We start from the raw sequence: 17,279 nt of genomic DNA, 5'->3' as shown, positions 1-17,279 counted from the left end.
TCTCAAAATATACATTCACATCAGTGTCACATTCAGCTACAGATCTGCCCAAATGACCATTTTCCCATTGTAATAAGCTAACTAAAAGAAACATTAAGGTGTGATAGTAAATCCCTTTTGTGTCATACTGGTAAATGGTCAAACAGCTCAAGGACAAAGTCCTCAGTCACACCAGTTGGAGTTAAGAGAAGCTTGGCAGGAGATCTGAGTATATTTAGACGGTTGGAATAATCCACGTCACGACAAGTAATCCTTGGTGTTTCTCTGAAACAAGTCACTTAAGCAAATATTCTGATGAAATATACATCAAATATGATAATAGAGCTTCTAGATTTATGCATTTTACTACTCTGCAAGTGTGTCTTGATTGAAATACCATCAGCAGGTCAATTTTCTCAGCTGACTTTGGCTTGCCCCCAACTAAAACCTGCAGTTCTAAGCTTACATTTCTCATGAGTGGCTGCCAAATGGCTTCCCAAAGCAACACCACTGAAGACATAGCACTGCAAGGTCATTTAGTTTGCAATAATACACTTCATACATGGCACTACTTTTCAAAACCAGGCAGGAGATTTACTCAGTAGGTTGCCTTTATTTCTCTTTTTCTGGCAAGGTTCCTGTGGTCAGGGAATGAAACTCTTGTGAGGGGCAAAACAAAAGAAAAAAAAAAAGAGAAAAAAAAAAATCATGGGCCATGAGAAGAAGAGTGCATAGCAAATTCCCCCGGTACAACTAGTAGGAAATACTAGTTGGTCCCTATAAATATAACTCGCCATTTAAGTCCTTTCAAATGTACAAGATATGTTACAGTTAAACTTCACAACATGAATAGCGGATATACAAAATCAGCTTAGATGACTTTCTTCAGCTCATCATACAAGACAAGCACAAAGGCACCACCCATGCCTCTGAGCACGTTCGACCAGGCTCCCTTGAAGAAGGCCTTAGTGCCCTCATCACGTGCGATCTTCTTCCAGCAGTCAATGGTGCCGGAGTACATGATGTCAGCTGAGGGGAGAGAAATAATTACAATTAAAGCCTTGACAATATAAACAAAAAGGAAAATTTTGAGTTGCATTGCAAAATGTTGTTTTCATTACCTCCTTTACGTCCTGACTGCATCATCATACGACGACGGACGGTGTCAAAGGGATAGGACACAAGACCGGCAACGGCAGTCACAGACTGAGCAATCATCCAGCTCACAACAATGTGTGTGTTCTTGGGGTCTGGAAGCATTCCTAAAAAAAAAAAAAAAAAAAAAACAGGAAATAAAGAAGATTAGTTACAGTTTCAAAACACAATAAGTACACACTAAAATCAGAAACACAGAAAAAGCTCACCCTTTGCTGTGTCATAGATGCCGAAGTAAGCAGCTCTGTAGATGATAATGCCCTGCACTGAAACACTGAAGCCCTGGTACAGACCCTTGAGGCCATCAGACCTGAAGATCTTCACCAAGCAGTCTCCCAGGCCACTGAACTCGCGCCCTGCTCCAGCTTTACCGACATCAGCAGCGAGACGTGTTCTGGCAAAGTCGAGGGGGTAGACAAAACACAGCGATGTGGCTCCTGCAGCACCACCAGATGCCAGGTTACCTGCAAAGTATCTCCAGAACTGTGTGCGCTTGTCCACACCATCCAGAAAAATCTTCTTGTACTTGTCCTTGAATGCAAAGTTGAGGGCCTGAGTGGGGAAGTATCGAATGACATTGGCTAGATTCCCTCTCCAGAAAGAGAGGAAGCCCTGCTCTTTGGGGATGCGGACAACACAGTCGATGATGCCCTTGTACTGCTTATCAGCGGCAATCTGTTTGCTGGCATGTTGTACCTGTGAAAAGAAGTAGAAGTTACATACACATGTCTGATTATTGCCTTTCTATATGGTCTGTTTTACACTTGTATCAATCAGCACTTGTGTCATGCAAAATGTCTCTAGCAGGCACACACCTTGGCATGCATGAGCTTTAGCAGAACTTTTTACGCATCCATTCAACAATTCACAGCCCCGCCTCCTCCTCCTCCTCCCGCTGCTGCTGCTGAGTTCAGACCCAATGCAGCAGTGGAGAGCAATGGCGCAACCCTTTCTGTGACCTTGCATGTTTGTTGTCAAGCCAAACTTGTGATATTTAATAGAAGAAGAGTACTTTTAAACGCCATAGGTGCAGCAGGTGATGGCACGTGCCTGTTCCAGGACAGTTTGTTTCAGCTAAGGATGACTGCAGCTTCCAGCCAGTCTATTACATAACAGGTCTGATACGCCTGGATTATGTTCATTCCTCATCTTTGCCTGCACCAATCTCTGACAGATTTAATGCAATTTAACATTTATGTACCAAGTTTCCATTTCTGACACTGGATTATTTATGCATTAATTTAATCTTCTCCAGAACACCTTTTTATTTTGTAGTTCCTACAGAAATCACAACGTCAGTAAGAGAGAAAGCAGATGCTTTAAATGTGCTGCAGCAGTTTGGACCGCATCGAACTGACATCAACATTTCTGCTGTCACAGGATGTTGGATCAGTCCATAACACTCACCTGAAGAAGAAGCTTGACTCTCTCAATGGGGGCTACAGCTGTTTTGGAGATGGCAGCGGCGATACCACCAGCCAGAAAGTCCTTGGCGAAGGAAATAGCTTGGTCAGTCATCTTCGGGTGTTATCAGACGCCTTCCCGCTGCTTGCTCGGTACTGTTTGCCGGTGGAGTCAAATGGCCGAATCCAATGTAGAGTTGAGGGGATTTAAGGAGACCGTACGCGAGAAAAAGCGTGAACTTCGACTCTAGTTTGTGATTGGTCGACTGTGGAAGTAGTGGGCGGGGTCGGGCGACTTCTTTTTAGTGACATTTGCTCTCTTAATGGTCACTCATGACATAAATATCATGTCATGCTGTTTTATTTCCCCAACAAGAGTGAGAGTTCAACTGAAGCTAAACTTGTTAGAAGTTTTGTTTTAATTTTATTTGAAGTAAAACTCAGGTGTTACTGTTTGGCAGAGTTTGTTGTGTTTTCTGAAGTTCAAGGTCGAGTCTACTGTCAGTCTGAAGCAGCTGAGGCCTGAAGACCATGGTGGGTAAAGGTCATCCCATCTGTTGACGTCCTTTGGCTGTCACTCTATTTCCCACAGTGGGAAGGACACGAGTCAGTCAGCTGACTGATTCTATGCAAAACCTGCCTAACTCAGCACACTCATCCAGTCTGTGGTCCATTACTTCAAAGTACTACCTGGCATAGAAATACTACACTGAAATATTTTGTAGTGGAGTAAGTACTGACATCTTACAGTAGAATACATAAAAGCGCAGAAAAAGTCAACTTATAATGACTTTTACATACAGCAAAAAAAAAAACAACAACAAAAAACCTTAAACTATACTTGACATTTCTTATACGGAGTGGCTTATATCAAGTAGTTTGTCATATTCACACTAATAATCTATGATTTCAGTTTCTTACCATTTAATTATGCAACAGTTTGTGAATTCAATGTTATCGCACATCTGAATTAGAAAAGCAACAAAATATTTAATAGAATTTGTGAAAATAAAAGAGAGAGAGAACTTCCAAAACAAAAGGATGGAAAATGTAATGTTGAAAAGCAACATTTTAATGCTACATTTTCAATTACACATTTACACAATAGTCTTAACAAGTTCAACTTAGGATGCATCAAAACACATTATTTTTACATAAAAAGAAAAAAAAAAAAAAAACAGTTGCAGCTGCATAATCTCAGCACTAAAGAAAAAAAAAAAAAGCCTTTTGCAGTCTACTTTATGTGAACAAACTATGGCACTGCTTAACTTCAATGCAGTAATAACCGCAATAAGCCCCAAACTGAATACAGCACTTGAAGGCACCGGATATTAGATCAAAGCTGTCAGAAACTGTGGTTAGGTAGCAATTCATGGACATGTAATACTGTTGGATAAAATGATACTGTTCTAAATGAGGTAGAAAGTCTCTGGATGACGTGATAGCATTTCTTTTTATGTACTGTCTTGGTCTTTTGCTGGGGAAGTGTGGTCAGCAGTCTTAAAAAAAAACAAAAAAACAAAAAAAAACAAAAAAAAACCAGACATGTTTTCACATGACGCTTCACCAGCGATTTCCCAGAGATGACTCCCTTGAACCAAAGTTTCTGTTTTTCAAGTAGCGCTTGACCTCCTGCAGCTCATTTGGCCCAAGGCTTTGGTCGACTCCCGGTGCTGGCTTGTAGCTTAGAGGTGATATGATGTAACCATTGTGGTAAAGGCAAACCTGCTTGCACATCTCAAAGCAGGTGAAAAGAAGGCCAAAATAAGGAACAATCTGTGGTAAAAGATTGTGAAAGATTAATGTATTAAGAACAAGACGTTTTACATAATTGTCAGAATTATGTTATTTTAAAGTCACTGGTTTTAATTAGTCACCATGGAAACACCACTGGTTTAATTAAGAATTTCAATGGACAACTCAGATGATATCTGCTGCTGACATTGGAGAGTGGAGCATGCTGTTCCACCTCATGATATTCCTGACATTATTTTCACACTGAACATAGCTGTCCATGCCCCTGCCCCCTTCCCTCTCTTTCATAGGCCATGGGTTACAATCCTTTCAGTGTCATAAAGGCATGAACGTTTCTGAGCACGTGCAGTTATTTCAGTTCCTCCTTGCTTGTAACACAAGATCAAGTACACTATGTACTCTACCTACACAGATTATCTAATATCTGAAAGTGACACAAATAATAATTTGTATGCTGTATATAAGGGATTTACCTTTATTGTGTTAGCAGTGAGGCCGTTCCACAGAGAGAAGATGCCCTTGTTTTTAACAACCTGTATGAAACAGTCCATCAATCCAGAGAAATGGACGTCAACTCCACCAAAATGTGGAAGATGGGCACACTGCGCCTGAGAAGACAATGAAAGAGAAAAAAAATGTGTATTATAATATGCCACTAAAATGATACCTGAAAAGACTGACATAAGTAAAAAAAAAACTTTATTATTTAACAGTTGAAGCAGTAGACAGTAATAAAATAGGAGTTCATTTTAAGCATGGCTCCTTGACAGTTTCTGCACACAGTGAAAATTTCCAGAAGAATATGTGGAAATTGTCAGACTTCCTCCTACACCTTACATTTCTCTGCTGGAGATGAGCTCTCACAGTTGGAAAAATTACAGCATCTGCATACAAAGGATGCAGGACAAGATGAAAGTAGTATGTCGTGGAAATTCACCTGTAGCACAGGACGCTCCCTGATGACTACCTTTGTATTCATGTTAATATCACATCTAGTTCAACATTTTCACTGTATCAGGGGGAGAGTCAGAAACAACGTACAAAGTAGGCTGAAGCTTCCATCATTGTCTCTCACACAAACACACACACTCTTACTCAGCATAAATGATGCAGATATTTCTAACTGTGATTGGACATGGTTGCACACACGGATATTCTTCGTGCTCACAAGTTAGCTAATGCCTGCACTCTTTTCCATCTTACATGCAACTCCTCTGGAACTTTTCAATAAAAATCTCAAAGCTGTGGAATGAAATGGACAAAAACATCTATATTTATTAAGACAAGCCGCCACAGTTCTACATAAATTACAATGGAAGGGAAAGCTAAGATGATAAATAAAAGCTCTAATAATTCAAATGTTTTCACAGCAGAGCTGGGTTTGAATTATATATAAGATTTAAGAAAAGATAAATGAACAGTTTCTTCTAGAGTGAGACTGTGCCTTGTGCTCATTGATTTATCACAGCACAGCAGACTGTCATGTGATGTGGCAAAGGACACGTGTTCCCAGGGGGTTCAAGGGGAACACAGCAGTGATGTAACTAATTTGTAGATATGTCAGTAGATTCTCACTCATCCAGGTCATGTTACTCCTAAAAGTTTGCACAGAAAAGTAACTGGAACATTACTTTGGTTGTTAAAGTCATTTCACTTGCAAGAGACTCCCTCGATTCTGTCTCACTAGTAGACTCTCAAAGATTTAACCTTTTCTTAGGGTCATTAGTGCCTTTAATGTCAATGAGTTTACATGTGTTGTGTCGTAGACCCAGCCGGCCGCCATGTAGGCAGTATGGATCGCCGAGGTCACGTGTGGATCTTTTGGTATTTTTAGTGGCAACAACAAGCAGGCTAATAAGTTAAACAACACAATGTTCATCTTAAATCATTACCCCATGCTTCCAGAAACAGCTTCAGCATATTTATAATAATCTGTAACTGAGATTAATCACTAATCATCTTTATATAAACACTCATTCTTTTTTGTAAAGCGGCGTAAGCTTGATAAACTGACATACAGTTCTCGGAGCTCCTGCTGTCTGACGGTGAGTGCCTATCTTTAGAGAAATTATCTATAGCTTCTGCAGACCTGGGGCACATTCACATTCCCAGCTGCTGTTAAATCTTGTGGTGTCTAATAATAGGTTGATGAACACCAGATGTAGTATTCTGCACTGAGCAGCGCCATTGTTCCCCTTGTGTCCTTCTCAACATAAAGACATCTCAAACTTCACTTAAAAAGAAAACATTTTCTATGATTTTGGCTTCTTTACAGGTTCAGAAAATGTCTGAATACTGACTTTAGGAAAATAATTTCACTAGGTTTAATATCAGTTTTACTCTGATGCTCCCTGTCATTTACTTTTGTTAATTAATATAGAAGATGAATAATGAGAAAAGAACAACGCAGCAAAAAAAAAAAAAAAAAAAAAAGGCTTTAGTTTGCTGTCTGTGACGTAGGCGGGTCCTGACTGCCCCCCTCTGGATAAAGGAAGTAACACAACCAGTACACCAAATCTTGTACAACAGGTTGGGATATATATTGTGTTACTGTAACTGTAGTCCAGATATTTACTGAAGAACACAAAGATATGAGGAGTAATAGTTTTAAAATCAAAAGATGTATTTCGTTATGTTATCTCTATCTTCTTCCATTTCTGCAGGTGAACCTATTCAGCTAAAAGAAGCACTGTAGGCCCTGAGTAAACATGGTACCACTGGTAGTGCATCTAGAGACATAATATCTAGTTTTTATTCGCTGTTAAACAAGACTTGACAGACAGACCAGCTTTAGCTATGATGTTTATTGATTTCGTTTCCTACAGTGGTGCAAACACTATTGGCAGTCTGTTGCCGAAACTTATTTTCTTTCCCTCTTTTTAAACATTTTTTTTACACTAGACAAAATGCTCTGCTGGTAGAGTTTTAAACATTTGTTAAATGAAGTAACCACACCGACAGGATTTGTTTACTTATATATGTAGCTGATTGAGCTTCCCAAAACCCAACTAATGCTAAGAATGACTAATATGAAGATGTGTGCATAGGTAGATGCTGTGGATGTATGGAAGAAAAAAAGATCTAAGAGCCAGGGGGGAAAAGTTTACCATATTTCTTCTTCTCATTATCGTCATGGAAATGAACATTTCTAACAAATAAAATAGATGACATTGGAACATTGCAAAAAGACACAGTTGGAATATTAGGAATGAAGGAACATCTTTTGGATTTCAACACATCCCAGCATAAAGAAGTTAAGGGCGGACAGTGCAGACAGAGCAATACTATGATATGACATCATCAGCTCAGTTGTTGCCAGGTTACAAATACGACACTCCCATGTATTTATTGCGATCACTGAAATTTCCAGCACATCTCTCTCTCTGTTACTCTTCTAATTATGAATTATGTATTATGAATTCACTTGTGTAATTTTCCTTCATGAATAAATAAAATATTTATATTAGAAATTGAAGTAGGCACATTTTTATGACCTTATTTGGATCAAAGTAAACAGAAATTGCTGCTACACAGAATGTGTGAAGTTTTGGGGTCGATAAAAATTTGCCAAGTGAAATGAAGATTATACTTCAAGGAATGTTTTCTTACAGCAATATTTCTCACATTTATGGCAGTAACTTCAGGAAATGTTTGCAGTATTTTCTTGTGAAAATATATCTTTTTCTTGGGAATTTATTGCTTCAATTGGATAAGTCCCACTTTGTAATGATCACATTCCTACTTGCCTCAATAGATAACACAGTAAAGAGAAAAATGTTCTGATAACCTACTTGCATTTTTCGCTTGACGGTTTCAAAGGGGTATGAGAGGGTTTGAGCCACTCCTGCTGCAATACAGCCATTAATGAAGTTCTGTAAGGGAGTGAAGCGGACAGGAGACTCCTGCCACAGCTTGTCCAAATTCATGTAGACTGCATAGCACCCCAACGAAAAAGGAAGTGCACCTGTGGACATATAACATGTAATGTTAATCAATTTAATTAAAGCTTAGTTTTAATTAAATGAGTACAATCAGAGCAATGAAAAATATTGATGTAATATTTTAATCCCCTAATCACTAAACTATAAGTTTACTAGACACGAACATTTGATATTTTAGTGCATCCCATAAAAACAATAAATAAGTAACAATGTGTATACGAACCAAAGACCGTGAGAGAGAAACCCCTGTAGAGTGCATACAGTCCTTCATTTCTGTAAATCTTTGAGAGGGTGTGAGCAACACCGGCATAAGTGGGTTGCCTACAGTTCTGAATGATGAGTCTGGTCTCTGCTACCTCCAGAGGGTATGTGACCAGGGCTGCAGCAACACCTGCCAGTCCACCAGCAAATATAGCCCTCCACTGAGAGATGAAGCCCAACTCATCCATGTGAAGATGCACTATCCTGCACACAGAGAGCAACGTGGTTTATGATCAACAACGCTTCACCTGTGACACTTTGACAATATGGTTTTTCAGAGGAAACATTTAGTTAGTTCACTCTTCTTCATAAACATGACCATTGTTCTGATAATTTCTGATATAAAACACTAGCTTATCTCGGTTTCTTATATTGTACACTTTTACTTTAATTTTACTAGAACCTGAAGAATTTATGGTTTAAGATAGGAGAACATTAAAAAACAAATATATATTTTATATATGTCTTTTTATTCTAATGAATCTGGTTTAAAGAACCAGTCCAAGTTAATAATAATATTAATTTATGCAATTAAACTAATATTAACTATAAACAACACAATGCCATTGATTGTGTTGTTAAAGTGAATAATAATAATAATAATAATAATCTCTGTTCTGATACCGTTTACAGGTCATTAACAGGAAGCCTTCTGCGAGAGAGCACGTGAAGTGAAACCATGTGAGTGTTACAAAAAAGGAAGGGACTTTTTCCCCCCTTCAGAACGCGGTGTACAAAACAAAGTGTAGTCTGTCAAGTCAGAATGAGGTGTGTATACACATGCACACACAAATACTCATGCACGTGTTTCAAAGCGTGACAAGACACCTCCTCGGATAGTAGATTTATTACTGTATGCCGGATTACGGTCGTGCTCACACCACCTCCCTGCCCTTCGCGTTTATTTTGTTCTTATACCATGTTGTCAGGCTGCAATATGTCCTGTCGTAACCTCACAGTCTGGCCTGAAACTTTTTACCCCTCAGTTTAGTCTTGCAGGCAGGATTTACATTGATCATCTCATTTTAGTGTTTCTCAATCCTGGTCCTCGTGGATTACTGCCCTGCAAGTTATACTTCTTACCAACTTCAACACACCTGATGAAGACTAAATGAACTGCAAGTTAAGTTCTATGCCAACCTGCTAAAGAGCCATTTGTCAGGTGTGTTCTCTAAATATGCAAGGCAGTGGGTCTCTTAAGAACCAGAACTGAGAAAGACTAATCGACTTTACGTGCAATTATGTGTTAGAATTGTTTTGGGTTTTTTTTTGTTTTTTTTTAAAGGACTTAATTGGCTATTTAAAACATACTTAGTTCACTGCTTCCAAAAAATTTCAGACAAAAAGGAAAAAACGCCACATTGAGAAAATTCAGTATGATAGTTGTTTAGGATTGGTGGGAATTTTATGCAAACATGTAAAGTTTGGGAGTTTCAGTTTCAAAACGGTAAGCTTTTTTATTGGTTTTTTTTTAAAATAAATTTGTATTATTATTATTATCGTTTCTCCCTCACTTCTAATGGCAAGATAAAATGTGTTTTCTTTTCAAGCTATAGAAGATGGCAAAAACCACAAACTGCATCGGACATGTTAACATATTGCTTAAAAAAATTCTAACTACACTTTAAAAAGAAAAAAAACAAACAAACACTGTTATAACAATAAATTGGTCCTAAAACCCAGTAAAATCTCTGGTACCTTAACCATTTAAACCCTAATCATTCAGCTAAGGTTAAGTTAGCATGACAAAATAAAGTATTTTTAAATCAATTTCATCTGTACGTTAATTTGTAGAGATAGAGGTGTTTTTATTTTGTTGACATCTTCTTACGTGTTGATGTGCTGCAAGATAGTGTGCTAAATTTATCTTAACGGTTTTCGCCACACACTGCCTACGAGACAAAACTCAGGGCTGACCTAACACTTCACTTAAAAAAAAAAAATCGACTGAGCAAATTCAGCCCTCTGATTGGCTGGAGAAAAGAAGGTGCGTCTTGTACAGTCAAACAGGAAGTGGAGCTCATGTTTTAAAATATAAAGTAAACAAAAATTTTAACAACCCATGTTGTTGTTACGTGTTAAAAAAAATATCCCGTAATAGCAGATTTAAAAAAAAACAACAAAAAAACCCAAATAAAATTAAATGGTTCACTTTAAGTTGAAATAGCTGATGACCTGTTAGCTAATCAAGTTGGTCAACTGGTAACTAGTTAATTCATAAAAGTATCCGGGAAAACAACATAAGCAATTATAAAAACAGAAACAGCGTTCACAAACCAACTTTATATACAAACAAACTTACTTTTTGTATGTTGTAAGATGAACTGCTGTGTATGGAAACAACCGGAGGCACGAGACAAGATTTCCTTTCCAAAATGCTCGAAATCCCTCATTCTGGTAGATGAGGAGAAAACTTTGCCAGAAGCCGTTCTTGCTATGAAAAGTGCCCACCTGACTTTTAATTTTCACCACTTCTAATGGAGACGTGACAGTTTTGCTAAAAAAGCCAGCGGCACCGACGCACAGAAAGCTCTGAGAACTTGTCAGCCTGTTGTCCTTTTTCACCGAGGCCATATCGTTTGAACTCATGCGAGGATTTTGTCTGTTCTTCGAGGGTCAGGGAAGAATTTGTTTGTATGAGTCAGACGTCTAAATATAAACTGCGTGGAGGTATCCGTGCCCTGCCGTCAGCCAGCGGCGTTATGTGACAACAACTTCAACGTCAGCTAAATAACTACTGTGATGGCAGGTTACTAAACACTAGAGGGCGCTCTTTTACCTTAATTTCAACCACAACCCCTGAATTCATAAATTCTGTTACTTCATGAAGACTTTACAACCAGGTCAAAAACGTCATAGTATTCAGGTTTACGTAGGCAATGAATAAAATGATAAACTGAGTAGGATTCCAATATGGTACAATGACATGGGAGGTTATAATTAGGCTGCTTGACATCAATCTGCAAGGCAAATAATAACCTCTTAAATAGAGTAGTATGGATTCTTCTTTTTTTTTTTTTTTTTTTTTTTTTTTTTTAAATTTTCCTTATTCAGAAAAAAACATTTAAAAACATTTATAATGAAGTTATCATTTAATAATCTCAACCTGACATTGGACATATGAAACTATGATGGCATGGGGCACAACTTATCTATCTATCTATCTATCTGTCTGTCTATCTGTCTGTCTGTCTGTCTGTCTGTATGTCTGTCTGTCTGTGGAACACAATTATAACATATAGGGTAGATATAACTCTTTTGTTATAATACCAGAATATGGAGGAATCGGATGTAACATTCATTCTCATGTTTCTGTCAAACAGTTTTTGCAGAAATGATCTCACTGATAATAGCGTTCAGAACTGTTCCTGAGCTCATTTTCCAGTACACAACCATGACTGCTATTAAGGCTTTTAAGACCTGAATATTACAGGAATTAAATATTGTGTTTTGACTTTCTATTCTTTTTTATATAGATTTTTCTCTGTATGTATTAATATTGCATAGAAAATTGTCGCATGGTTGCTTTTTAAGCATTAATAAATTGTTTAGATGTCTTGTTGTTTGTCTGACTTTTTAAAAAAAAAGTTGCATCAACATGAATCAAGGCAAGTTTTTTGTACAGAACAATTCAACAACAAGGTGATTCAAAGTGCTTTACAGAGACAATAAAATATTATAAAACAAGTCATTATTTAAAATGGAAAAAAAGAGAAAGAAAATGGAAAGAACATTAGCTAAAACTATTTTGAAAGAGTGAAATCAAATTAAACAAAATCAAGCTTAAAAGAATCGGTACAGATTTTTAATAGCTTTTTTTTTTTTTTATAAAAAAGCTATTAAAATACAGCTGACAGCAGGTCTTTAACCTGGGATTTAAATTAACGGAGCTCCTCTAAAGCTTTCTGAGAGTTTGTTCTGGACATGCTGAGCATAGAATGAACATCTCTGATTTTACTGATTCAACATTATCTTCTATTTTCTGTACCTGGAAGCTGGAAATTATCCCAGCAGCTATAATACACCTTGGACAGGTCACCAGTCCATTGCAGAGTAGGTTTAACATTTGATATCCAATTCTAAATTCAGCCTAGGAGTGCGTGTGAGAGTGCATGGTTGTTTACTTCGCTTCAATGTTGGCCCTGTGATGGACAGGCAGCCTGTTCAGTCTAACCTGCCTCTTGACAGATGGCTGGGAAAGACTCCCATATGGAATCAGATCCTGCATTGGAAAAAAAAGGCATAGTCAATGGATGAATGGGTGATTGTATAATGTGTTATTTTGTATTTTGTAGTTTAATCATTTTCATCCAAACATGCTGATAGCATTTTTTTTTGTATATACTCAAGTCAGATATAGTTTCTTACAAACAATGCATTTGTGTCTGGGGAAAAAAAGAGGTTGTCAGGGAATGTTAAACTGTGTGCCTGATCAAGGCACACAGTTTAACTTATCACACTCTTTGTGTAGTTGACTGGTCAAAATTTCCACGTAGTTTAGTTTAAGTTGTGTACAGTGATGATAAATGAGGAAGAAAAAATTAATCGGGCTCCAACAGGTTAGAATAAATAACACTGAAATAGCTAAGATGTGAGTCTGCCTGATATTCTCAGCCAATCTTTGGAGAGAAATTCCTTTATCTTAACAGGTGCAACTTTTTATTTGTCTTAATATAATATCTCGCTCAAGTAGAAGCAACATTTCAGTGTTTAAAAAAAATCTTATTAAAATATATAATTTTGATGTTTTATATTTTTATGTTTTTGTTCTGGTTGAACATCTGCTGCCTGTCATTACGTTGCTGCATCAGCAGGTTAATCTGTTGTTTTGTAATCTTTATTGTACCAACAACATATTGTAAATCATGTGTGATTTAGTGTAAAGCTTTTTCACCAGCAGGGATTTGATGTTGCTGTCTTGTTTGAGCCCCATGTTTGTTTTCTCCCAGTCTAGGCCTGCCAACAGCACCTCCCTCCCCTGCCGGGTTGACAAGCTCAGATGCATGCAGGCAGCCTCCCCTCTGTGTGTGTCTAGATCACTTTGGCTCTTTCACAAAGGCTTTTGGGAATAACAGAGCAAGCAGAGGAAATGACAGCCTGATCACAAAAAGTTCCCCCAATTCCTCCTCTGGCAGGCCACTGGGTTTGGAAAAGGGTGTGTCCGAGTTTATGAATGAGATTGTGGCTTTCACTGCTGAAAAACATAATCTCATTTGCATATACAGATCCTTTTTTTTTTTTTTTTTTTTAACTTTGACCTGCAAAATGTGAAAAAAAATCACACTTGGGCAACATAAGGAGGGTAATGTACTATTTGTTACAAATTATCCTCAAAAGTCTTTGTTTTTGAGAAGATGAACAGATGATTTCCAGTTAATCAACAAGTATGTGGGCAGTTATGTTCCTTCGACAGAGATCGATAGGGGTTTGCATGTTTCTGCATGTACAGTTGCATACTTAAACTATTCAAATGAAAAATATGGAAGAATTTGCATTGTGTCACAGACAAGGATGCAAATCTAAGTTGGTCACATGTGTTCTCCGATACTTCGGCTAGAAAGAAACATCATTCATAAGTCGCTATCATATACACATAGGCAAGGAACTACTCTTTTTGAAATACTGTTATACTCACTAATGCCACTATAGTAAAGTTATGGTTACACTGTCAGTGGAAGTATCATATAATAAAATATATTACGTGTTCAGATTAATTTGTGTTCCCTTTGGAAAAAAAGTGAAATATCCAGGCTACTATCAGAAACAAGGACATTTTTCCGGAAACAGCAATGAATTTTCAACAATTAATACAATAATTAAATATAACTGCTTGGCGCCCTGGTACAAGCACATCTTCTAACAGGTGTGAAAACATCATATTATTTACTTTTCCTGAAATGTGTTGCAGGTCTAAAGGTTGCACAAGATAAATATGAACATATTAAATGAAGTAGACAAGACTGTTTATTAAATGTCTTGGGTTCTCACGTTCTGCACTGAAGTACAATTAAAGTACAAGTCAGACTGATAGTTTTCCCTCCCATAAAGTCACAATTTTTCCTCATTTGAGGTTGTAGATCATATTTGTTCAAATTTGGGATTGCAGGTTAATGGGGAGACTTTAATCATGACTAATGAATTCTTCCTGAGGAATATCAAAGAAACCACTTTCAAAGATTTTTAATCGTACTGTTGTATGTGTGTCCCACCAGATAATCTGAAATCTTTCTTCAAAGATCATTGGTATGATGTCTGCTGATGCTATATCTTCATCAATTAATGCTTGAGCAATCAAGCAGGACACCTCTGGTAATCTGTTGCCCGTCCGTCTCCTCTGCTGTTCTTCCTCAGTCCCTGACACACATCCCCTCTGCCCATCACAGACAGCACTGCCTTCTTCCTGCATGTGCACCCCTCCCCTTAAAGAACACTTCCTCCATAGTACGAGAGAAATTGTGCGAGAGCTGCCTGAATGCCTTTGTGTCTTCCCAACTGGCACCTTGCAGTAGTTGTAGGCTGACTGTGGCATTGTCATTCTTTGGATGTCATGCGCAAGTCGGCCCTTGATCTCCCACTTTGAAGTGCATTGTTGTAGAAGCTGGGAGAGCTGTGTGTACCTGCAGTGTGAGCTGACAGTGAACAACAGAGGGCGCCCAACACCAGAGAGCCTGTGCGAAGGCCTCCGTAGCTTTCCTGCTTGCAGGCTGGTGCCACGCTTACAGACAGCTGTAATAAAGTTCTCACCTCATTATCTCAGGCAGTCACATCACAGGCTGGTGTTGGCAGGGGAGGGGAAAGGGAAGAAAGGCTGGGGGTGGGTAAGAGAAGTAAGCTTTGGGGAGCTGATACTACAGTCTGTCTAGTGTCTTTTTTAAGGTGGGGGTGGGTTGGTGAGAAAAATCAGGGATTAGAACAATTCACCATCATACCACATCACACCTCTTAACCACGGCGCTCAGGCCAAACTGCTCCTGGCTCACTTAACAGGAATGGGACACTTGTCATGCATGGAAGCTTAATTTTGAATGATTGATTTCCGTGATGGACTGTGAATGGTTGTCAGGGTTTGTTAGGAATAATGAATGTAATTTTGCACCTAATTACTTGGAACTGTCTTTATCACGACAAACATTAAAATACCGTCACCTCTACAGGCTAGTAGATGGTTTTGCCAACTGCAAATTTAGTGTTAAATATTTAAATAATTGTACCTGTCAGAAGTTAGTTTGGATGATAAGGGTAAAGGAAAATACTTAAAAAGTAATATCGGTGTGGTATTATCATGTCATTTATGGTGTTTTGCTTTTGTTGTTTCGAATAGAAACTAAAAGGATTTTATTTTAGCAAAAATATTTAATTGTATTTTGAACGTGAATTATTTGCTGCTTTAATATCAAACAGTAATGCAATGCTTATTTAGCCAGGACACAGATGACCAGCAGGCCTATTATCTGCGAGGATGTAAAGGAGAACTTCTTGACAGCTGTTCTCCCCTTATCTACCAATGTACAGTCAATAAATCAATATCAAATGTAAGGAACAGGAAGCCAGATGGCCTCTCCACAACCTTTCCACAACCTCTCCAGGCCAGTCATCTCTCAGGGCCTCCCCGGCTACTGTACCGCCGATGCATGCAGCAATCCTTTGAAGACATACACATTCAACAACCAGCTCAATGAATGACTAAAGGGAACAAATAACCTGTTACGACTCTACTCAAACCAGTGTTTGTGTTTCCATCGACATCAAAGGCACGGGTCTGTTTGATATGCAGCCCCCACACCTTGATCCGAACCATGTACAGGTAGAGAGGAGGAGCAGTCCATTGAGAAGGGAGAAGATCATGTGATTGCCTCTTCAGCTCTGGCTCGAGGGTAGCTGGCCCAGACAGAGGGTCTGGTCTTGGCTCTTGTTCCCTAGGGAGCAACTGGTCCGTACACCTATCACCAGACACATTATTTATTACATGGACTATTGATTACAAGCTTCTTTAAGAATCTTCAAAAGGAATTGGGAGGAAACCCATCTTTTATTTTTTGAAGCAAAGGAATACAAAGGGTGCCAAGTTCGTGGAGCAATTGGCTGCTGGCTTGTTGAAGTATAAGGCAGGTCGTGTCAGTTACCTTAATGAATCCCGCCAGACTCATCTCGATTTCTGTGTAGGCCAGGGGTCAGGTTAAACAGTAGTTTGATTGAATGGCTGCTCACAGAGCAGTGTGAAATGCCAGCTCTATTGCAATGTGGGAGTGGGTAGGAGGGTTCTTCTCTGGCCTTTGTGTGGCCCATGGTCTGAGAGCACAGACCCATTGTTAGTGCCTGACCAGCCAGCCCCTCAGACTCCTTTCCCCTGCTTTGTCTGAGCAGTGTGACCATTTCCTTAATTCAGGTCAGGACTGGGTCGTGACTTTGGACACTAGTCTTCCCTGTCTGTCTGCCAGGGTAGCATACTCATAAACATACACGTCACTGAGACACGTGCAGTAGTCACATGACAGTGTTCCAATGTGACATATTTCAGACATTTTTAGCAAATAAAATGGAGACAAATAGAAATCATGATACTAAAAATGAGGTTTGGGAACGAGATTCATCTGCACTGTGGCACTCAACACTCTTTGATTCAATATAATACAGAGAGATACATTAGTTATGGCTTTTATAAAGTGTAAAACAAACTGTCATGTACAACACAGAAATAACTATTTTACTGCCTTTGAGTTATGCAACTGTTGAAAAGAGTGGAAAGCTCCCTCCCTCTGTCCCGAGGCTGGACCTGCCTTATCAC

General features: G+C 38.6%; 2 protein-coding genes across 2 annotated transcripts; both read right to left on the bottom strand.

Annotated features, from left to right (window-relative positions):
* Positions 1–501: 501 nt before the first annotated feature.
* slc25a5 (solute carrier family 25 member 5) lies at positions 502–2,733 on the bottom strand. The gene is made up of 4 exons (XM_079250470.1): positions 2,542–2,733; positions 1,344–1,830; positions 1,101–1,241; positions 502–1,008 (listed from the first exon to the last, which is right to left on the bottom strand). Exons 1-4 carry the CDS (start codon positions 2,650–2,652, stop codon positions 851–853), a joined length of 897 nt encoding a protein of 298 aa, XP_079106596.1. The 5' UTR covers positions 2,653–2,733; the 3' UTR covers positions 502–850.
* A 1,157-nt stretch (positions 2,734–3,890) lies between these two features.
* slc25a43 (solute carrier family 25 member 43) lies at positions 3,891–11,068 on the bottom strand (the record flags this gene model as incomplete). The annotated part of the gene is made up of 5 exons (XM_079249591.1): positions 3,891–4,313; positions 4,766–4,900; positions 8,084–8,256; positions 8,457–8,698; positions 10,797–11,068. 5 exons carry the CDS (start codon positions 11,066–11,068, stop codon positions 4,101–4,103), a joined length of 1,035 nt encoding a protein of 344 aa, XP_079105717.1. The 3' UTR covers positions 3,891–4,100.
* Positions 11,069–17,279: the final 6,211 nt, after the last annotated feature.

The sequence above is a fragment of the Telmatherina bonti genome, assembly GCF_933228915.1.
Source record: "Telmatherina bonti genome assembly, chromosome: 12".
Classification (NCBI taxonomy): domain Eukaryota; kingdom Metazoa; phylum Chordata; class Actinopteri; order Atheriniformes; family Telmatherinidae; genus Telmatherina; species Telmatherina bonti.
The sequence above is the reverse complement of the archived record's forward strand: the minus strand, read 5'-3'. Positions and strand labels throughout refer to the sequence as shown.

What these genes read in the sequence shown, in the direction of transcription:
- slc25a5 (XM_079250470.1), bottom strand. Translation starts at nt 2,652, where the DNA reads ATGACTGACCAAGCTATTTCCTTCGCCAAGGACTTTCTGGCTGGTGGT. An exon ending in GAGTCAAGCTTCTTCTTCAG is followed by an intron (nt 1,831 to 2,541) that starts GTGAGTGTTATG and finishes TTCTTTTCACAG; the next exon opens with GTACAACATGCCAGCAAACA. An exon ending in GCAGTCAGGACGTAAAGGAG is followed by an intron (nt 1,009 to 1,100) that starts GTAATGAAAACA and finishes CTCTCCCCTCAG; the next exon opens with CTGACATCATGTACTCCGGC.